Genomic DNA, 23,947 nt, shown 5'->3' on the forward strand with positions numbered 1-23,947 from the left:
CATCTAAAAGACATTGTAAAGCAGAAGGCATGTGTGGAATTACTACAAACTGTCCTTTCCAATAACAAAAAAAGCAATAGGTTTTGGGAATACAAAATTGCATTTCATCAAAAATTCATAAAAAGAGACCATAGAAAAATAATGGGAATAATCTGGTGTTTTTATAGTAAAAAGAAAGGCAGCCACAAGCACCATGAATTAAGATATCAAGAGAAGGCATATAACCAGAAAAGCTGCTTTGTTGAAAAGACATGTTGCTTTAAAATTGCTGGCAGGAAATAAAAACTGTAAAATAGAATAATGTCTGCAGCAGAGAAATGGTGATGACTATGGTAAATGTGGCTTGGAAAGATTTATTTGTTTCATTATATCTTACAATAGGAATTCCACAACATTGGTTCACATTGATAGGCAAATGTACTGCAATAAATTACAAAATGATACTCTATATGCCCAATCATAATTGTATTATTTGTATTTAATGTTAATGCTTTCTAGACAAGTACTAGTTCCTGAATAAGTACAATTCCAAATAAGTTTCTGGCATGATACATCTAGCTGCAAATAAGACATCTCAAAAATAGGATAGTAGAGTATAATCCAAAAGTTTTTCAATAGATTTCTTTACATGATTGTCATAATTGGCATAACTGTATTCTTAAGGATCTCAGGCCTAGCAACAACCCCTGAAGACTCTGAATTCTTTCTCAGCATCAAATCTAGGAATCTGGAAATATAGAATTTTAAATATCAGCACTGGAATTTGGAACTAATTTCCATCCACCAGCTAATTTCCCAAGCAATAAAGTATGTTGTCATTCTATGAATGACAGTTTCAACTATCTGAAATTGCAGGAGGTCATGGATTTAGTTCAGCGAATGTCATTACGTTTTAGTCACTAGCAGAGAATGAGTTTAGTTCCGTTTAAATGGAGCCAGTAGTTTGATGTCGCTCTCGCTGGAGAAAAACAGACACATTCTTGTCAGGCTTCCTGATTATTACATTATGTAAGCCTTCCACAGTACTGATTCTTCCCCAAGAGCAAAATAAAAGTAGTATTCTAAACAACTCTTTCTTCCCCACAAAAGAAAGATTTTTTTTTTATTTTTATTAAGTAAACATTTACAAACAGGTTGAACACAGTGTGACTTTTCTGGCTATTATTTTGCCATACATACTATACCATATACCATATACCTTCCTAGTCATTGATCTTTTATACTATTTACATATTGCATTTTATACTATTTACATATTTACATACATATTTACGTCTATTTATAACATAACTTCCATTTCCATTCTTATTTCATATTCTGATCTCTATCATATGCTCACTTTGATGTTGGAAATCTACACTTTCTCTCTTCTAGATGAGCTTTCTCTGTTCTGACTTTTTCTCCTCGAGTCTAACCAATAGTACATCTTATCCCAAACTTCTTAATACTCTGTTTCATCCTTGTCTTTAATTTCTAAGGATAATCTATCCATCTCTGCACATATAAAAAAAAATTAATTAGTTCACTCTCCACTGGGGAATTTCCGTTTTTTCAGTTCTGGGCATACACCAACCTTGATGCTGTTATGATATGCACCACTAGATATATCTCTCCTTTGTTAAACTTCCCATCTATCATTCCCAGTAAAAACAATTCTGGTCTGGAATCTATCTTCAGTCCCAATATTTCCTCCAACCAAGTCTTTATTAGCCACCAAAATTCTTTGGCTTTGGAACAAGTCCACCACGTATGATAATAAGTGCACTTCCAACATTGTGGTGATATATCTTTTCTCATCTTTGCCAATCTTGTTGGGGAGAGATGCCACCTGTAAAACATTTTATACAGATTCTCTTTATATGAGGTAGCCAAGGTTAACTTAAAAGAAAGATGTTTATACATTGTAAAAGAACAAAATATATCATAAAATCCTTACAAGATAAATTACTCCTTTATAGCTAATCCATACAAATCTGTTTGTGATTTCATTTATGCTGCCAACAGATGAACAATTCAAGTCCAATGTTTGCAGAGCCAATTCTGCTTACATTTTAAAAAAGAAAAGCATGCTTTAGCAGCTGCAGAAAATGTTCTGAGAAGCAGTAAACTGCATAGAGAATGTTATTTAGATATTTAATGAAGCTATCAAACAGATTACTATTTACAAAGCTTTTTTTTTACTTCTAGTCTTGTGGACTGTTGGATTGTTTAGTTCTATACTGGCTACATTGAATTTACAGACTTGATTGTATGCTTTAAAAATTCACATCTACATTCAAATTCCATCAATTGTACTTTAGACTCAGTTTAATTTCTGATTTATTTTGCTTTAGTCATATGAAGGAACATGAGTTTATATATAACTGAATATCTTATTATCTAGCTCTTACTTCATATAATTTATCTTTCTAATATTAAGAGCTATAAAGGTGAGCCTATTTCACATATAAATTGTTCTCAAAACACCTGTGCTATTAGAACATCACATGATTTATTTTCTTTATAGGTGTTATCTATGTCCAGTCCCAACTAATTTTGAGTATTCGACTGCTTCATTCTTCACAATTACTGCAAATTTTAGCAGTAGAAAGTAATTGCCTACTTTTAATCTTACCACATAAATAAGGATAAAGCTGTAGTGAGATACATTATTTTAAAATAAGGCAGTTTAATCTGCTTCCAGAAACAATTGTCATAAATGTAGTCATTCTAGTGAAAATATTTGACAACTTATCGGGGGGGGGGAAGTGTTATGTCATATATCCACAGCAGTAGAATTTCTCATTGACATCACATACCTGAAACACACTGTCTATTTGAAACTCAAAAGAAAAGAAGAAGAAGAAGAAGAAGGAGGAGGAGGAGGAGGAGGAGGAGGAGGAGGAGGAGGAGGAGAAGAAGAAGAAAAAGAAGAAGAAGAAGAAGAAGAAGAAGAAGAAGAAGAAGAAGAAGAAGAAGAAGAAGAAGAAGAAGAAGAAGAAGAAGAAGAAGAGGAGGAGGAGGAGGAGGAGGAGGAGGAGGAAGAGGAAGAGGAAGAGGAAGAGGAAGGGAAGAGGAAGAAGAAGAAGAAGAAGAAGAAGAAGAAGAAGAAGAAGAAGAAGAAGAAGAAGAAGAAGAAGAAGAAGAAGAAGAAGAAGAGAAAACCACAGAAGGTGAATTAATGTTAAAAGTTTCAGAGAAAAAATAATTACTATAAAAGCAGCTGACATGACTGTTATGCATGTCAAAGATTATTGCTAAGCATAACAGAGTTCCTCAATAATAAATGTGCCTAAACTTGCCAGTCCCACATTGCCACCTATCTGTTTCAGAACCTAATGTTTGGTTTGGATCCTCAGTTCTTCAAAATTACCAGAACCTAATGCAACAAGTAATCAAAGTCTTCAAAATAAGAATTATGTGGAAGCTGGAACAGGATAGTTACAGAGCAATGTCAGGCAAAACCTGGAATTAGAAAAAAAAATCTGAGTTCTTCCAGTTTAAGGCTGAGAGAAGATTGTTTGGTCCTCATACATATCCAAAGTATTTGAGGTGTTCTATGTTACATCCAGTGATGCAACAACACTGGTTTCTACTGCATACTATATTGTTCCTTTCAGGACTTTTTTTGTCATAGAACGCCCAAAACGGAGTTCCGGCACCTTTTTTGAATGGAAGCTTGTAGGGTAGGCATGACGTTGTGTGAGTTCCGGCACCTTTTTTTTTCTACAAAAAAAGCACTGGTTCCTTTGCATCTTACAATATTTTATATTTAACTCTTAATTTTTTCACTTACCATGCAAATTTAGATATATATTTCTGCTATTGTTTAAATGGTACATTGATTTTCATAATGGTATTGTTTGAAATAAAAACATCATTCTTGGCAAAACATTTATCTTTATCACAGAAATTCTACCATGACAATGGTAATAGCTCCCATTTTAACCTGTTCTTAATTTCATTCCACGTCATAACATAATAATCTGGTATAACATGCAATTCATGTTAGACATAATGATACCCAAGTATTTTACAGAATTTTCAGAATAACAAAGTTGGAAAGGACCTTGGAGGACTTCAACCCTCTGCTCAAGCAGGAGACCCTATACTCTTTCAGAAAAATGGATGTCAAATCTTGTCTTAAATATCTCCAGTGATGGAACATCTATAACTTCTGATTAACTGTTCTGTCAGGAAATTCATCCTTAGTTCTAGGTTGGTTCTCTCCTTGATTAGTTTCCATACATTGCTTCTTGTCCTGCTTTCAGGCCCTTTGGAGAATAGGCTGATACCTTCTTCTTTGTGGCAACCCCTTGAATACTACTATCATATCACCCCTAGACATACCCAATTCCTGCAACTTTTCTTCTTAAATTTTACCCTCCAATCCCCTAATTATCTTTGTTGCTCTTCTCTGCACTCTTTCTAGAATCTTAACATCTTTTTTATAATGTGGTGATCAAAATTGGATGCAATATTCCAAATGTGGTCTTACCGAGGCATTATAAAGCAGTATTAACATTTCATATGATCTTAATTCTGTCCTTCTGTTAATGCAGCCTAGGATTGCACTGGTTTTTTTAACAGCTGCAGCATACTGTAAAACCTTACTTTTCTCTCCATTTAGTGGAGAGGGTATGGTGTTCAAATCTGTCAAGATCCTTCTATACCTTAAGCCTATCTTCTAGATTGTTGCTATTCCTGCCAACTTGGTGTCATCTATGAATGTGATGAGTTTCCCTTCTATCCTTTCATCTATATCATTTGTGAAGATGTTGCAGAGTATTGAGCCTAAGAGAGAACTCTGGGCTACCCCTCTGCGTACTTCCCTCCAAGTAGATGTAGTTGCATTAAGGACTACACATTGACTGACATGCAGTTGGTCAGTCAGTTACAAATCCACCTGGTGGTAATGCTTCTAACCCACATTTTTCTATCTTATTAAATAGTAAGTTGTGGTCTACTTTAGCAAATTCATTATGTCCATAGCATGTCCACTAATTTAGTCTTTTTGTCAAAAAATGCAATAAGATTTGTTTACCATGATCTATTTTGGACAAACTCATGTTTTTTTCTCAATCTTAAAATCATTTTTTCCATCAATTCCATTGGCTTTTCCATTTTCAAATTCTTTGTTAATGCTGTGTTTCCTCGAAAATAAGATCTACCCCCAAAATAAGCCCTAGCTTGATTTTGGGGGGTGGGCCTAAGCCCTAGCATTGTGGTTGCCCAGGGGGTGGGGGTGGGCATGGCCAGTTTGATATCTGTCGTGTGGGACGTGCAGGAGCCTGGGTGGGGCTGTGGGGGGGAGGGACAGGAACTACAGAGTTTCGCATGGTGCAAATGATGTAGAAGATACTGTTACTGCATTTAGTCCAGGTGAGCAGTGAATGTGGTTTCAGCTTTTACACTATCCCTTGACTAGAAAGGGCAATTCAGGGGTCGCTCCCCTTTTCCTTCAGCACGGTCCAAGCTCCCCACACTTCTTTCCAGTTGTGCCTCAAAGCAGTTCTCTCCTGGCCTTCCTAGCATGCAAGCCTAACCCTACCCCCTTCCTTTGACTCCTCATTTACCTATTTCCACCCACAAGAGGCAGGCCTCCTTTCTCGTCTTGCTTGTTCTTCTCCAGGACTGTTTCCTTGTGTGGCTTTGAGGCAGCAGCTGGGTGAGTTTCAATTGCCAGGCACTTTAAGAGTTTTACTCATTTATTTTCTCAGCAGCAGAACATGCCCCACTCTGAAAGGAGAAGGGAACGCCACCCATTGATTTTGGCTTATTTGCTGTACAGGAGGGCTCCTCTTCAGCTTGGAGTATGCTGGGTGCTGAAGTTCTGTCCAAGTGAGGTTTAGCAGGTCCAGAGCTCAGGGGCCCCTCTGTGTGTGTGTGTAGTGTGTGTGTGTGTGTGTGTGTGTGTGTAGTGTGTGTGTAGTGTGTGTGTGTGTGTGTGTGTGTGTGTGTGTTTGAGAGAGAGAGAGAGAGAGAGAGAGAGAGAGAGAGAGAGAGAGAGAGAGAGAGAGAGATCTGATCCAACCTCTGTGTGTGCCTGTGTATGAGAGAGATCCAGTCCAAACTTTTGCAGCACAGCGAATCCACAGCATTGAGATGCCATGCCTGGCAATTGAAACTCACCCAGTGACTGCCTCAAAGCACACAAGAATAAAATCCTGGAGAAGAACAAGTAATGAGAAAGAAAGCCTGCCTCTTGTGGGTGGAAATAGGTAAATGAGGAGGTGATAGTCAAAGGAAAGGGATGAGGTTAGGCTTGCATGCTCGGAAGGCTGGGAGAGAATTGAATCACTGAGGCTTTGAGGCAGAATTGGAAAGAAGCACGGGGAGCTTGGGCTGTGCTGAAGGAAAAGGGGAGTGATCCCTGAATTAGTGAAGGGACAGTATAAAAGCTGAAACCACATTCACTGCTCACCTCGGACTAAATGGCTTTGGTGCAGTAACAGTATGTTCTACTTCGGGGGTATCAAACTGCCGGCCCACGGGCCAGTTGCATCATGTGGAGGCTGCGCCCACCCCAGCTTCGGCAATGTGAAAAAAATTGTGATACATCGTGATGCAACGAGTTTGACATCAGTGTTCTACCTCATTTCTATCATGCAAAACTCCGTAGTTCCTGTGCTGGGCCTCACCTTCCAATCTGGTCTTCCAGTGGGCCTGCCACCTGCTGCCTCCCCATGATAGCCCTGCCTCCTCTCCCCCATGTCTCTGCCTCTGCCTACAAAATAAGACACCCCCAAAAATAAGCCTTAATGGGTCTATTGGACTAAAAATAAATATAAGACCTGGGTTTATTTACAGGGAAACATGGTATTTTGTTTATTAATTTTAAAAACAGCTAACATCCCAAACACTGTTTTCCACTAATATTTCTGTTTTTTTCAGGGAATCTTCCAAAATTATTACTGGATATGCATGAGAAAGTATAGAAAGAGTTAATATTAAATATCAATACAATATTTTATCATTGAAGTACACTATGTATATATTTCTCTGTTAATAAAACATTGGGATGGAGGATTTTTGTCAGTCTAAGGCAGTGGTGGCAAACCTATGGCACATGTGCCAGAGGCGGCACTCAAGGCCCTCTCTGTGGGCACATGTGCCGTTGCCCCAGCCTCAACTCCCCCCATGACCCCCTCCTCACCAGCAGCCCCCCTGGAGGAGAGTTGCCCCCCTGAGTGTGGCCCACATGGAGCAGCACATCCAAGGACATGGCAGCCAGGCATTGTGCACAGTTGATGCTGCGGGGCATGGGCAGAGGGTGTGGCCGCCATGGCACTGCTGGGCTACCTGGGCAATCTGTGGCGGGTCCTGGAGGTAATGAGTGGCCCTGCAAGCAGGGGGGTGGGGCGGGATGGGGGCGGGACAGGGGGTGGAGCGGGGGCAAGGCCAGTTTTTGGACACTCGGTCTCTAAAAGGTTCGCCATCACTGGTCTAAGGAATAAGGCTGTGGCTTGGTTTGAAGCCGTTTAAATGTTTTATGTAATCTCAGTGCACCCTTGCACACCACCTCACAGTAATTTGTTATTCACTTCCATCATGTGCTTATTATTATACACTTTAGGCTTCATTCCCCATTTACTCTCTTGCAGCAAGGTCTTAATACTTCTACCGCCTCTCTCATTTTGCCAGTTAGCTCCCCATTGCTGAGACTTTCCTCCTCCCTGCAGTGCCAAAATCAGTTTCCACATTATGGTAATGCAGTTCATTTCATTCAATATTGTAAGAGGCCCCATCATCTTGATTGTAAAGCCAAAAGCCAGACTATCAGAGAATTCTGAGAATTGTAATCTCAACATGTCTGGAAGGAAGTTAGAGTAGGGATAGTTGGATAGACTAGACCAGGGCTCTTCAAACTTGGCCCTTTTATGACTTGTGGATTTCAACTCCCAGAATTCCTCAGCCAGGCACGCTGTGCCTGGCTGAGGAATTCTGGGAGCTGAAGTCCACAAGTCATAAAAGGGCCAAGTTTGAAGACCCCTGCACTAGACCCAAACTGGTTGGAGATATAGATTTATTTGCCCTATGGCTCACTGAATAATCTTGCAGTCCTACAAGCACAGCATCCATGAAATTTATCATCTATATTGGATGAATTGCTGTGACACTAATATCACTGCTTAGCTAGAAACATCCATTTATCACTCTAACTGCTAAAAATGGAACCTGTCAACAATAAATGTTCCTAGAACTTCAGAAAACAAAAAGAGTTGGAGTTATTCCATAAAAATGTCTCTCAGTTTTCCATCAAAACACAAAACTATCTTTTTGAAAATGACAAAGAGGAACTTTTAATCTAAGAACAATACTTTGATCAAGTTAACCACAGAAGTCAACAGACAACATTTTGCATCACAACTATTTTCATATTACAGTGCCAGGATAATGTCAGAATAATGAAAAATAGACAAATACAGCCATGGGTTGTATGAGGCAACCCACATATCAATGCGTTCTAAATTAACATTACTTTAGCAACTGTAATGAAGTACTGGGACAAATATATATATATAATTGCTCAGCATGTTTGTTTTTAAGAAGAGTGCTATTTGTTCTCCATTTCTGGGGGGGGGGTGTCAAGAAAATGTGAAGAAAATGAATTAAAATGGTGAAGTCAACATTTTGTCATCTGTCTTCTCCATTAAATTCCACTGAGGCATCTCTTTTCTATGTGGTCCTTTCCAATGCTGTCCTGGCTGGGGTATTTGGGGATTTGTAGTTGTCCTTTGCCTTTGGCAAATGGAGAAAGAAAAATAAGTAATCCTTACTTGTTAGCCCTTTGGAGGCATTCTAGCCCTCACTGAAACCCATGGCCAGAATATGCCTCAATATCAACTTCTTCCCTACCAAAGAAACTTTGCTTCTAAGAGTTGAGAGGGTTATTTCTACTGTACTTAAAAAACCTGCAAATAAGGCTTTTATAGTTAGAAGTAACATAATGGGGTCATTTCAACAAACACCTGAACTTCTAAGACTATATTGTTTGTTCCAGAAGTACCAAATCACTTAGTGCACAATTATTTTGCGAAACTAATTTCAATCTATCATTAGCAGAATAATAATATTCATATTACTCCTTCCATGATTTGAAATTGCTTTGTGAACCCTGTCCTGTGCCTTTTAATTTTTCCCAAAATATCTTGCTTCAAGTGATATATTTTTTTAAACTGTTGTACTGAAACCACAGTGGAAGCAACTGGAAAGCTGAGCCAGGAGATTTAAATCAACTGTTATTATTACTATGAGAATCCTATGGCAGCTGAATATTGCCTGGAGAGATATGGAGGAGACATCCACAAAGGGAATGATACTCAAGAGATTTGCCAGACTGAAAAATTAGAAAAGGAAATGCAGAGTTGCCCAGAAGTAGCAAATCCAATCAAACTTTCATGGGACCAGAAGTAATTTAAACCAGTGTTTCTCAACCTTGGCAACTTTAGGATGTCTGGATTTCAACCCCCAGAATTCCCCAGCCATACTGCCTAAGGAATATTGGGAATTGCAGCCCACACATCTTAAGGTTGCTAAGATTGAGAAACACTGATTTATACCGCTCATTCTACCTTACAATAACCTGTACAGGTGCACAAAATCAGGGCCTGAGCTACTATAGTATGTCCTTACCAAAAGAAATCACTAGGGGGAAAAAATATGGGATGCACAGAAGAAAGCACTATGAAGCGGTATATTGGTCTAAGTGCTAGTGCTATTGGGGAGTCAGCCTTGTTCCACATTTTAGATTTGTGAAGTAGAAATAGCCATATTTCACATTAACACCAATGTTTTACATTTTCCGTTCATTTTGATAACGTTATACTTCAAATAAATATGCTGAGATTTCAGTGCATTGTTACTTCACAGCTTATATCTTTTGTACATAAGATACCTCCATTTTCTGTTCATTTGCTGTATATCCCACCTTTATTATTTTTATAACTAACTCAAGGCAGCGAACAAACCTAATACTCTCATTTTCCCCACAATTACAACCCTGTGGGGTGGATTAGGCTGAAAGAGAGTGGAGCAGCCTAAAGTCACCCAGCCAGCTTTCGGGCCTAAGACAATACTAGAATTCAGATTCTCCCAGTTTCTATCCTGCTGCCTTAATTATTAGACCAAACTGACTCCCCAGTTTATTACAGGTAGTGGAAAATAATTATAATATTGTGCATTCTGATTTCCTCCTCTTTTCAGCTTGATGTTTGAAGCCACCGATTAAACCACATGGAAAGCAAAATGCAACCCATGAGCAAAAAGCAGCTGCTCCACCTGTTGATGAACATGACATAGTACAGTGTAATTAAACAAAGCACAATCACATTGCAGCACTATGCCATCAACTCAAATGGAATTTGAATATGGTCCTCACATTTCTCCATTCCTTCACTTTCAATATAAAAGTTAATTCTGCTTATCTCATTATTGGAGTCTTGTAAGACTGGTATCAAAACTGAAAGCTACATTAGTATATCACATAACTAAGCAATTTCCAAGAAATAAAGAAGGCAGCCAAGTTAGAAATGCCAGTAATAATCAGAAAGTTGAATTTAACATACCTTGCTGTATTCATTCTGACATACCTGCACTTAGATAAGGGTTGTTTCATTCTTCTGTGTTGCCTTAGCATATTCTATTTTTGGATATACAGTATCATCTAATGAGGATTAGAGAACCATGAAAAAGATTTATCCCAGGAAAGAAATTAGGAGGAACTTCAGCTGTCTCAGAATAGTTGCATGAGGCATTGCACCACAAATTAACCAATCAACCTTTAGCTAAGCCAATCTGGGAATCCAAATAGTGAAGTTAGTTTAAGGTTCCGTACATCAAAGAAACCCAAAGAAAGGAATTGATGGAAAGCACCATGGGTAAACATGTCTTACAAATACAGTGTATCCTGAAGTTTTTGCCTTTCTTTCAAAAGGTTATTATTGTGAAAATATGGATGTGGTTAGGGATGGAAGGTACCATAAAAGGAAGGATGAGTAAAGTGTACATTACATTACATTACAATGAGTAAAGAGTAAAAGTGTTTTCCCACCATGAAACACTACTCCTAATGTCACAGAATAATGAGAGATGATTTCTAGGTTTACAGTCAGGATGTTTGAGATTCAAACCAAGAGGGGAGAAAATGGTAGCCTCATTTTAACTAAACTTTATTTCTTAATATTCATAATCAAATTTACAAGGTACCCTTGTAAATTTATGAGGATTTTTCAGAACTCTTTTGAGAATTGAGGCATATGTGCTACTACATCCATTTTTATTTTGGGGTTATATTGCACTGCTTCTTCAATCAAGCCAATTTCCCATGAGATCTTGGCTATGTTTTACATTCTCTCCTTATTTTTGTTGACCTCCTGAATAATGAACTGCCTAACACTGAACTGCCTAACTTGCCATACTAATAGCAAAATTTATTGCTTGTTGTACCATTCAAAATTTATTGCTTGTTGTACTATCTAAGCTGAAAGCATAAAGCATGGACTTGGTTTCATGCCACTTTTCAAGGCATCATGTTTCATTAATAGCTGTCTACTTGAATGAAGCTCTTCACTACATAGAATTGATTAAAGCTAGACTGCTATAATGACATACAGAAGGACAAATATAAGAACAGATTCAAAAAATACAATAGTGAGCAAAAGATGCATCTAGGTTGTTGCTTTTTGACAACAAATAGTTATTTGAACTGCTACTTTTGTGTATTCTTCAAACATTATATGGAATTTATCTGTCTGATGTAAAAGTTGACCATATATAACGTAATGATCCTGAACACACAAAACAAGCTCACCTGCTTTTGATCCACTTACTGTATAAAATTTTAAAACAAAAGTTCTGATTGCATCTGTAATTATCAACCACTTAACTTTGAGAAGCATATCATTTCACAGTGGCCAATAGGGCTTAACATTTCTAGAAGATAAGAGCTAAGCACATGGTCTTTTCAACTAATATAACTGTATTTGGATGCTGCTTTTATAGAATTGCACAACAGGTAGCATTTCACTCAAAGCTAGCTTCTGGTGATACATGAACACATCTCTATTATTATCTTTATCTATGTTTTGCTTTCTTCCAATCTGAGAGAGGGGTATTTTCTGATGCAGTCTACAATCCTGCAATTAATTGTTAACTCTCCCTTAAGGACTAGCCAGATCTGATTGCGCTTAACTTCAAGACCTCAGCTAACTGGTGCAAGATGTATCTACAGTTTATTTATGTTGCTTATTTTATTGGTTATTTCAAATGTTAATTTTGGAGTGCACTCCAAAATACAAACCACACTGAGAAGGTTTAGGAGTTTTTAAAGATGGAATGGGAATTCTTTGCAAGCCTGAAAGCATTCAGGACTGGTTTAAGAAATTTGAGAGGCTGATGATTGGAAGCCACCTACAAACAATTCAAGATTAAAGTTGCAGATGGTTTTTTTTTTTTGCAAAATGAAAATTTAAAGTTATGAATTCTAAATGAGACACCCATAATATCTCAACAAAAAATGTAACACTTTTTTTAAAAGATCAAATTATTCATTTTATAAATAGCCTTCCCAAAGGAAAGGAAGAGAAGCTGCTTTTATTTTTGAAATACTATTTTCTTTATTTTCACTTCTTCAAATATTGCTATCAATTTATCAGTGTTCAGATGCAAACAAGATTTCGATTGATTCCAATTCTCATCAGATCCATTAATAATCTTGACTTGTTGTAGATTCCAAATAAGTTTTTAATTATATTTATATATTTATATTTATATCATTATATATATATATATATATATATTTGACCTGTGAGTAATGTTCTGTGAAACAATGAATATTTATTTATTTATATTCCTTCTACATGGAGGGAATATGCAGTGGCGTACTCCAAAGCTCTGTCTTAGGCCCAGTACTCTTCAATATCTTCTTCCATGATTTAGAAGAGGGAATTGAGGGGGAACTCATCAAATTTGCAGATGACACTAAACTTTCAGGAATAGCCAATACTCTAGAAGATAGGCTCAAGATACAGAAATCTTGACAGACTTGAACACTGGACATTATCTAATAAAATGAAGTTCAATGTAGAGAAAAGTAACATTTTACATTTAGGCAAGAAAAACCAAATGCACAGATATAGCATGCTGCAGGTAGTACCTGGCTCAATAGTAATAACTGTGAGAGGGATCTAGGAGTCCTAGTGGACAATCATTTAAGTATGAGCCAACAATGTAGAGACCTGCCAAAAGAAACCCAATGGAGTCCTAGGCTGCATCAATTGAGGGATAGAATTAAGATCACATGAAGTGCTAATACCATAATACCTTGGTATGACCACACTTGAAATAGTGCATCCAGTTTTAGTTGCCATGATATAAAAAACATGTTGAGACTCTAGAAAAGGGTTGTCAAACTGGCGGCCTATAGGCTGGATGCATCATACGCAGGCCATGTCTACCCCGGCTCCGCAAAGGCAAAAAAGTCATGATACATCACAATATGTCACATGATGCAATCGAATTTGACACCCATGCCCTTGAAAGAGTACAGAGAACAGCAACAAAGATGATTAGGGGACAGGCTGGTAAAACATACAAAGAATGGTTGCAGGGGTGATATGATAGCAGTGTTCCAATGTTTAAGGGGTTGTCAAAGGAAGAGGGTGTCAACCTATGTTCCAAAAGGACCTGAAGGCAAGATAAGAACCAATGGATGGAAACTAATCAAGGAGAGAAGCAACCTAGAACTAAGAAGGTATTTCTTGACAGTTAGCACAATTAATCAGTGGAACAACTTGCCTCCAAAAGTTGAGGGTGCTTCAACACTGAAATAAGAGATTGGACAACCATTTGCCTGAAATGGGATAGGGTTTCATGCTTGAGCAGGGCATTGGATTAGAAGACCTCCAAGGTCCTTTTCAACTATGTTATTCTGTTAGTCTATATCCTGCCTTTATTATTTTTACTAATAATTCAAGGCAGCAAACGTATGCAACACACCTTCCTCCTCCTATTTTCCCCACAACACAGAAGAGTGACCGGCTCAAGGTCACCCAGCTGACTTTCAGGGCTAAGGTGGGACTAGAATTCACAGTCTCCCACTTTCTAGCCTGGTGCTTTAACCATTAGACCAAACTGGCTTTCATGTATTGATGCTTCACTGGCTTCTTATTATTATTAGTTTTGAAACATTTCACTCTGCTAAAACTTCTTAGACAGACGGGCAAAAGAAATGTCTGAGTGCAATGGTTACATTTTGAAATGTATATTGGAACTGGTTATCCAAAATACATTTCAGTACCAACAGACTGATACAAAACTGCTGTAGCAATTGCCCTCATTTCAATTATACTAAGAAAGCAGAAGAGCAAGAAAAATCCATTACCATGAAAGTTCTTAATTAGCAGAGGTAATAATTGTCTATTTATTTGTGTTGTTTAACCAGTTACCAAATCATGATAAATCTTTCTCTTAACTTACACCTACTAAATTTACTTCAGTTTTATTTTGCACAATTGCTCATCTATGATAATTTGCATCTGTATTCAATTTTCTAGGGAGGAGGGTTTCCTACTATTTGAATCTGGGGGTCTACTAAGTGTCCAATAAAAGAGAGAGGGACTTAAGTAAAATCAACCTTTTATTTATTTTATATTAGTAATCCCAAGTATTCCAAAATTAGACAAATTTAAACAGATGGCTGAAAACAGGAACATTGTCTCTCTTTATTCCAAGGACTAAATGCAATGATCCATTATCATCCTGACATTAGTATCCTTTCCAATATGTAGACATTTACAAGGAAACTGGTTTGTACATCATGATTCTGCAAGAGAAACGATGACAGACAGAAAAATTAAGTAGAACATAATTTCTTTTTATGACCCTTCTCCCAATATAATGATCCTAAATCTCACAGAATACTCTAATGGATATAAAGCAACACAGAGGAAATATCTTTGTTAAATAATGGGTGGTGGCTCCACTCAAAAACCTCATTCATCTGAGTATGGAACATTCCCTATGAGGAAAAAGAAAATGCCAAGAATCTGTTTAAAACAAAGAATATTCCTTCCGTCTGGCAATGGTGGTTTGGTTAAATAAGGCTTGGGATGGGACAACGGTGGCAAGGTACTCCTGAGATCACTGATCATAGCTTGTTTCTGCCTGCTGTCCTGCTAAGGACTCTCCATTTTTCTGATGCCCAATACAGCTGCATACACCGGTATCCTCTTCAACTGGAGTCTGGACCCCTCCAAACTCTAAGCACCAAATTTGTGAGCCTTCCCACTGTTGTATGCGATTTTTATCTTTACTGAAAACAAGATGAGGTAGATTATATCCCAAAATCTATTAAGATAGTCATCCAATTCATATATGATTCATTTTGACAAATTCATGTTTATGTTATTTTCAAAGTTCTTTCAGATTGGTTTCTTTATGATTTGTTACAGAATTGTCTTAGATCCAGTTTCAGATTTATTGACAATCAAAAGATAGAGAAATTTGGCACTTGGCACTTCTTGACATTTTTAAGAATAAAGCAAAAAGGTTTGGCCAAACCATCTGCAAATTATTTCACCTGACCCTGAAGATTTATATTTCAGAGAGTACATATGCACTCCCTGAACAGATCATGGGGTTTTGTTTTGTTTTTTGTTTTTGGAAGCTAGAGGAGAAAATCTTCTATCTCAGGTTATTGGGGAAAACAATAAAACTATATACCACTGGACTTTTAAAAAACACATTCATCGGGAAAAGGAAGTTCAATGAAATAAAAATCATATAGTACTTTTTAAAAATTCCGCAAGATTTCAGACCAGCTACTTCTATGTATAAGTATATAATTAATATAGCATTATAAGTACTATTATAGCAATCAGGGTTAAAGTTAGTTCTAAAAGATACTACAGAATGTAGTCGGCATTGGCTTATTTAAAAAAGCATTCCTACTTCTGTGAAACAACCCATAAATTGCTAGCATTCCACAAATACAAGGATGCTACCTGAAATGGACTGAAGCCTCAAGGAGAGAACATGGGAAAGTAAAAGTGCCCTGAAGCTGCTTTGGCAGTCGGTGGGAGATTATTAGAGGGTAGCGTTATATGTTTCTGCCTCCAGAAAGGGTTATTGGACCATTCAAACAATTTGGCAAAAGGACAATGCAAGCAGCCCTGTCTTATTTATCTGTTAGTATCAACATAAGAACAGAGAGAAGAGAAGAGCTCTTGTGCCCGACTCTATATCCTGAAGCTAAATGGTAATCAAAATATAACTCATCCATTCATTTTTAATTGTTAAAAAAGTAAACTGTTTTCACTTGTTCCTCAATTTATTTTAATCAAGTTTGTTAACCTGGATATATGTTAATCAACTTTTAGTTGTGGCTACTTTTAACATATAGTACATTTTCTCACTTTCTATTACTTTTGAACAAATTGTATTCTTTTTTTTATATTGAAATTTTTTTTTCCATTTAAACATTATAAAAATACAATACAATTTTAATTTTAAATAAAATAAATTCATAACCATTGGTGCGACCCGCCCATTCGCCCCAAGCTGCGTCCACCCTTTCTTAAAACATTCCCTACTTCCCTCCTCTTTCTCTCCTCCCCTCCTACTCTTTTCCCCTCCCCCTCTCCTCTCAGTACCCTACTTCCTCTCTACACCTTCTCTCCTCCCATCCCTATCAAACCCATGAAGGCAGCATAAGGGGAGTGCCCGGGCCGCACTCCTATAAACAACCATTATCTATACTACACTTACCCCCCCTCTTACCCTCCCTCCCACCCCCAACCCCCCTCCCTCACTTCCCAGAGCAGAATACAGGGTTAATAATAACAAAATTTATAATAATAAAAAAGAGAAAAAAGAAAAAAGAAAATATCATAATTAACCTTTAACTCCATAACCTATAAAACAATTCTCTATAATATTTGTTATAATATTCATTCATAAAATAAATGAAACTTTTTAATTCCATACTTTTTCTGAATATAATCTATCCATCTTCTCCATACAGTGATATATCTTTCTTGTGTATGATCCTTTAAATAAGCAGAAATTTTTGCCATTTCTGCAAAACTAGATACTTTAAATGTCCATTCTTCTAAAGTAGGCAAAGAATCTTTCTTCCAATATGAACCTACTAATAACCTTGCTGCAGTTACTAAATTCAACATCAAAATAGTTTCTTTTTCATTTAAATCAACGAAAATACCCAGTAAAAATAGTTGAGGAGTAAACTTTATCTTCCTTCTAAAAATCTTTTGAATGTTCCACCAAATCATAATCCAAAAAGCCTTAACAAATTGTATTCTTAATTGCTAATGTCATGGTTCCAATAGATGAGACCAGTAAAAGCTGAACTCCAAGGCAAGAGGTTTCCTTAAAGAACATGTTTATTGGCTACAAAGTATCGGCACAGTCAAAAGTGAAACCAAGTCTGGAGTTCCCTCCCAAGCATTACAATGTTACAATGTTGAACTTCCCACCCCAGCACTATGTAATCAACTATAGAAGTTCCCCAATAGAATACTTTGGCAGGCTTTTTAATGGAAGGCTCAGCCCGTCAAAAGTCAGGCAGCAATGACCTTGGTTCCCACGGGACAAAACATTGTTTAGTCTAACATTAGAACCATCCATTTCCCCCTCCCAGTACTGTGGCAATCGAAAACGAAACAAAAATGGCTTCAGCCAAGATCAATGCAGTGTTGACAGCTATATTGTAATCATTGCTATTACTCTACTAATTCTTAGTTATGCCAATTAAACCTGTATTAAAATTTCAAATTCATCTTATTTCTCACGCTACCAATATTAGAGTCTGGTCAGTGAAGTCTATGAATTTTATGTTCTTTCACATCTTTTACTAAGTAATGTAATAGCCATCATTAGAATAACCTTCCTCAGTAGAGAAATCTTAATCTAAAGTCCTTTGTGTAGGTTTTTTGTCATCAACCCTTATTTAAATAAATGGATTCTAAAGACCTACATATCAAACGTATCAGCAATTTTGGAGGCAATAAAGTAATTAAAATTAAGAGATGTTGTGAGCCAAATATAGAATTCTTACACTTCAAATGAAAGGACACAAAGATAGGTCAGGAAAAGTTAAGCTTCTCTAGCTTATTATTGTTTCTAGCTGTTCTCAGATTTGGTCAGCTGCATTTCAGCAGTAGACTCACGTACAGAAACAGAAGGCTTGGTTAGAAAAAATAACTGTGCATTAACTGTTTGCTATTAGTGTCTAGGTTACTAGAATGAGATGCTAGAGTCCCATCTGCCAAATAGATAATGATGTACTTTGTGTATCAAAATGAATGGGTTCTCAAAAAGACCAGGTGTTGATTCACCTGATCTTTAGACCTTATAGAGTTAAGTCCCTGGGCATAATAACAGAGGGCAGAAATACTAGAAACAGGGGTTATTACCATATCTACAGCAATCTCCAATTATATGTTTCCAATAGAAGAGAATATATGTAGCTCAGGGTTCAACTGTAGAGACCTTGGTGCTCAGAGCTTGCTTGTTTACTTGCAGATGTTTCATTCCAGACTAAGTATCATTATTAATGCAAGTGAGTATGGGGTTTGCTGCTTGTTTATATACAGTAGCTTGCCCTGCCAAGTTGGTTGAATTTTTATCCTTGGTAATTCCTTGATTAGGGTATTGTTTTCATCTTGACTGTTTACCAACTGCTAATCCCTATCTGGGTATAAACTGCTATTCTGATATTTTTGTTTCCTTCTTAACTTTTTTATTGTCTCTTTTGAATGCTATGTGTAGTGTGTGGTATATGTGTGTGTGTGCGTCTGTGTTGTACTATTGGTGGCCACAGAAGATGAAGAGGTGGAGCAAACACCTCATTACAATGCAACAGCTTGCTGGGAAGAGAGAAGGACTGAACAAAGGCGCTCTACAGGATTATTGGCCAGAAGAAACAAGTCCAAATGCCACTCCGGCATTTTCAAATACAGGATCATTTTTTTTGTAGTGGATTTACAAAAAAGGCTTGTTTTGAAGTGAGAAGAGACAAAAACAATGAAAGTTCTATGACACATTGAATGGGCTAAAGATTCTTTGTTAGAAGTAAAACAATATATAGTTGGCTTTCTTGATCAAGATTAAAATAAATATGTTATTACTTTGGTAAACCTTTTTGCTGGCACAAGGACAGAAATGACTTTGCTTTATGGAATATGGGATGAAGAAGAAATCATTTGTTGTATTTTAAGAGAAGATATTACTAAAAATGTTTATATTTGTGGTGAAGGTGCAAAGTCACCTCATATATATTTTTTATTTTCTTTACTATATACTTGTACTTTTCTTTCTTTTCTATTCCTTTTTCTATTACTTCATTTTTTCTTTCTTTTCTGCACTTTCCATTCTTTTTATTCTTGTATGTTCAGTTTGAATTAGTTTTTTCTGTTATAATTATAGTGTTTAATAAAATTGGCATTTGCTAAACAAGGACTATTTGTAAAGTTGTTTTTCTAAATTGAATATAAGATCATCATTTTTGCATGCTATTAAATCTTAAATTTTTAAAATCTGTCATGCTTTTCCTTGGACCTTAGCAAAGTATAAATCATAGTAAGTATACTTATTTAAAAATGTATTTATCCCACTCTTCCATGAAAAAGCATTCCAAGTAGCTGACAAAAGCAATTGAAACCAATGATAAAAGATTTACTTGTACACTGCCCAGAATCATGTCATATGAGATGGCCAGCTAAATAAAAGTGATAAATAAATAAATTTAATACTATTGAGTCTAGCTAATCTTCTAATTTCTATCTTCTTTCTTTGCAGGGATGACATGCCAAGCCCGAAGTTCTTACATTACCAGTGAAATTCTCTGGGGTTATCGTTTCACACCTGTTCTCACCCTAGAGGATGGATTCTATGAAGTTGATTATAATAATTTCCATGAGACATATGAAACCAACACCCCATCTTATAGCGCCAAAGAATTGGCTGAGATGGCCAGTCGAGCAGAGTTACCCCTTACTTGGTCTGTCTCAAGCCAGTTAGATCAGCATGCTGAAATGGAGGCTGGAGAGGAAGCTAAGAGCCATGAAGAACAAACAGAAAGGAATGGTGATGTGGCCAACTTAGAGAATGAATCCAAAGTTTAGAACTGAACTATGGGAGAGAAAACTTTAACACTTTCAAAAGAAGGGGAAAAAACAGCAGTCTAAAATGCATCAATAAGATCAGTGGAGATTTGGGTTGAAGCTGCAATATTGTATATTTTCCTATTTTATTTTACCTTTTGTTGTTCCACTTTTTAGTTGATGAAATCAATATTCTCATACATAAGCGAGTGGCTTTTGTTTTGTTTTGTTTTGATACCAAAAAGCAAAAACACATAGATCTGGGCAAAAACAAATGAAGAACCTGTAGGTAATAATTATTACTGACCTGAGCTTTAACTCCAGATTTATATATATATATTTCTCCAAAATAGATTTAAATGATATGCCTTTATTGCAGCTTTAAGACCCAAGATGTGCAGAAAGATCTGCAGATCAATATGATACTGTACATATGCCTTCTGTAATTTCTTTCTCTTTCAGTTTAATAATAAATCCAGCATGTACAAAAGTACTGTAGTAAAGAATCTTTAAATAATGTATATTTGTGTGTAATTAATTTTAGGCTTAGATTTAGAATTTAGAAAATAATAAGATGCAAAAAAAACTTTAAAAACTCACTACTAGAAGACATTTCTGTTTTAAACCAATTTATTATTAGAATTTGATTGGCACTTTTTAAACTGCCCCATTAATAAGTGCCATTTTCATCATACCAGACTGGCAGCTATTTAGAGTACCTCACTGTTTTTTTAAGCAACGATTTAGCTAACTCTAAAAAGCCATAAGTCTAAATTGGGCGTGGGGGCTGGGGTAGGGAGAGGGCAGAGATGTTACAACATGATTCCTGATATACTGTGAAACTGTTTACAAAATTATCTTGTTCTTTTTAATGTTAAACAGTCAAACCCTTTCACGGTTAGTTGGGTTGTGCAGTTAGACTTTAACTGTGTCTGATTCTTATCAAAAGCAAGAATTCTTGTATGACATTTGTCATTCACAGGAGTTTGTCTGCACATGTGTGTGTATTGATCTGTTATTTCCTGCTAAGTGCAATACTTTTAGGAATCACGGACTTTAAAACAAACAAACACCAGTGTCATTTAAAATATGATGGGGAAATGGAGTAGTTGTGTAAGCACTGGAGATTTTTGAATGTTATTTATAAATCATTGGAAACCTCTTCAGCTGAAGTTCTGTCTGAAAGAAAACTGCTGAGTTTCATTATTGTGGTAGAACCTTGTACATCTTAAGTATCCTTCTGAATATTTTCATACCTAGGCAATCTTTAAAAAGGGTTGTCTCAAGAGACACCGCTCTATCAGCCTTGAACAGAGATAGTTTGTGTATGTTAGTGAGTGTAGCTTCTAGGACTCATTCTGTCATCCTTACTTATGAGCAGTGCCTTGCCTGACAGAATCAGATTCTTCCAATCATTGATTACTGCAACTGAATTGACCCAAAATCTATATATGTATCATACAGCTACCAGCATATGAGTCCATCCAGTCACTGAACCTGGTGAGGCAACATCAAGTGCTACTCAATTCAACTCAGATTGGTCCCATTTTTAGCTCCATAGAAAATATTGTAAGAGTTTAAAAATTAATATTGTTATTCATTTTTATTAATTTTATCCCACTACAGGTAGTCCTCAACTTATGACCACAACTGATCCCAAAATTTCTGTTGCTAAGTGAGACATTTGTTAAGTGAGTTTTGCCCCATTTTATGACCTTTAAGTGGTTAAGTGAATCACTGCAATTGTTAAGTTAGTAACATGGCTGTTAAGTGAATCTGGATTTCCCCATTGACTTCACTTGTCAGAAAGTCTCAAAAGGTGATCACATGACCCCAACACACTGCAACTATCATAAATATGAGTCAGTTGTCAAGCATCTGAATTTTGAGCATGTGACCACGAGGATATTGCAATGGTTGTAAGTGTGAAAAACGATCATAAGGCATTTTATTTCAGTGCTGTTGTAACTTTGAACAGTTACTAAATTAACTATTGTAAGTCAAGGACTACCTGTACTTCTCTTTTTCCATAGGCAAAGCAGTTTTTAAGAAAACAACCAAAAATAATTAATAATCCTATAAATAAATAATTTTTAAAAAGTTAATGACAAAACTAAAATACAGACTGGTCCCGAAACAGAATGGTGTTTTCTTACCACCACCATGAATAAGAATGCTTTTGATTACCATTTCAAAGAAATACGTGGGAAATCATTTATGCTGAACCAGGGAAATGGCATATTTCTCCTAGGGACAAAATAATAACGAACACCATATATTAATCTAAGAAACTCCTGGTGAAAGTGCTCTGATCTATGCTCTGTAAAATGACGTCCAAATTACTTCACAAGTAATTCACAAGTCAAGTGAGCTTAATCTAATGCTGTACCTTAAAATCATCCCAATTCTAATCAACCTTACCGTGGGCCAACAATGAGCTATTTCGTACCATTTATCTGTTGCTGAATATTTGTACACAATAATATAATGATGCCTTGCTGATGACCATATCTGCTTCTGGCATATAGTACAGTAATCCAAATGATTGTACATTATGAAAAGGAAAGGAAATAGATTCATTAAATGCCACATAATGTGGCACCACTACTAGAACTCAGTATCACAAATGTATTTATTTTATTTTTTTTTGCCATGGCTAGCAAGATGTCTGAAGATTTCTAAAGACAAATTACAGCCAACAAAATTCTTGTGGATGCCTCTTTCAACAGAACTAAAGCAGTTTGATTTACATTGACAAGTTTATCCTGAATAAGCCTCAATAAATTCAGTAGTCATCAGTGTTCAGAGTAAATAACTGTTCACTCAAAGTAAGGCTGGAAGAAAAAAGAGATTTGTGATTATAGAAGGCAATTGTTGGGATTCAATAGCATGAAGTGAGCCAAAATGAGGCATTTTTGTCAAAAAACAAAACTAATGGCAGCTTTAGTTTTTCATTAATTCTTTCCTGGTCTGGAAATTTTTTTAAAAATGACATTACTTTTTTGTACAAAAATATAGCATCATTTAACATACATAACTCAGGTGAAATCTAGTAGGCAGGCAGAAATTTTTCACTGTGATAAATACTTCCCATTAATTTCACTTGACTGTGCTGATGTTCACTGGATGTAGTTACAGTTGTTTCATGAACTGATTATTTGCAACTCCTAGAAGCCATGCTCTCTTCTAGGCTAAGGATGCCCAACTGAATTGGACTTAATACCAGCTACCCCGTTATTTAGTGTATTTCAAAAAATGTTTTATTAAAAGGTGACTCCATGTGACTTGCACTGCTTTGACAGTTCCCCAATAGGCATTTTGGTGTTCACTTTGCATAAGTAATGTTGAAAGGTTTTAACAGAACACATACACAATTGCTACTTTCTTTAATTTCATCTTTTGAAATAAAAGCTATTTTCATTGTAGATAATGTGAATATGTAGTTGGATAACCTTTGTGTCAGAATATGCTGATTATTTTTTGTATATATAGCTTTTCCTGACCTCAGAATAACTCTAGAATTGTCTTGAGATGGGCAACAAGGAGGCAGACAGTAGATGGGTATCTGTCTCTATCTGATGTATCTATGTTGGATTCAGTAGAAATTTCATTAACACCAAAGTTAATTTACATTTACAAAGCTTTACATTTAATTTAATTTACATTTAATTTAATTTACAAAGCTTTACATTTGCATTATGGATTTTCCTTGTTGGATTGGGGCACCTTTCTGTAAGGCTACACATAGGAGCAGAAGAGGATTGGCATGTCAAAAAAAAATGTATAAACAACATGTATATGTAAGAAAGAAATCATTGGGATTAAAAATCATATTCAACTTTAGG

At 36.3% G+C, this 23,947-nt stretch overlaps 1 protein-coding gene across 4 annotated transcripts in view; it reads left to right on the forward strand.

The window, feature by feature from the left end:
* Positions 1-20,857, forward strand: part of KCNJ6 (potassium inwardly rectifying channel subfamily J member 6) — a 118,498-nt gene extending 97,641 nt beyond the window's left edge. For all 4 annotated transcript variants that reach the window (XM_039369837.1, XM_039369854.1, XM_039369845.1 and 1 more), the window contains one exon: positions 19,798-20,857. In XM_039369837.1, the coding sequence (XP_039225771.1) occupies positions 19,798-20,123 (326 nt within the window). In that variant the 3' untranslated portion in view covers positions 20,124-20,857. The remainder of the gene's footprint in view (positions 1-19,797) is intronic.
* The last annotated feature ends 3,090 nt before the right edge of the window (positions 20,858-23,947 follow it).

Source organism: Crotalus tigris, unplaced genomic scaffold, assembly GCF_016545835.1.
Source record: "Crotalus tigris isolate CLP2741 ecotype Arizona unplaced genomic scaffold, ASM1654583v1 scf7180000017601.7605149639:7615979, whole genome shotgun sequence".
NCBI lineage: Eukaryota > Metazoa > Chordata > Lepidosauria > Squamata > Viperidae > Crotalus > Crotalus tigris.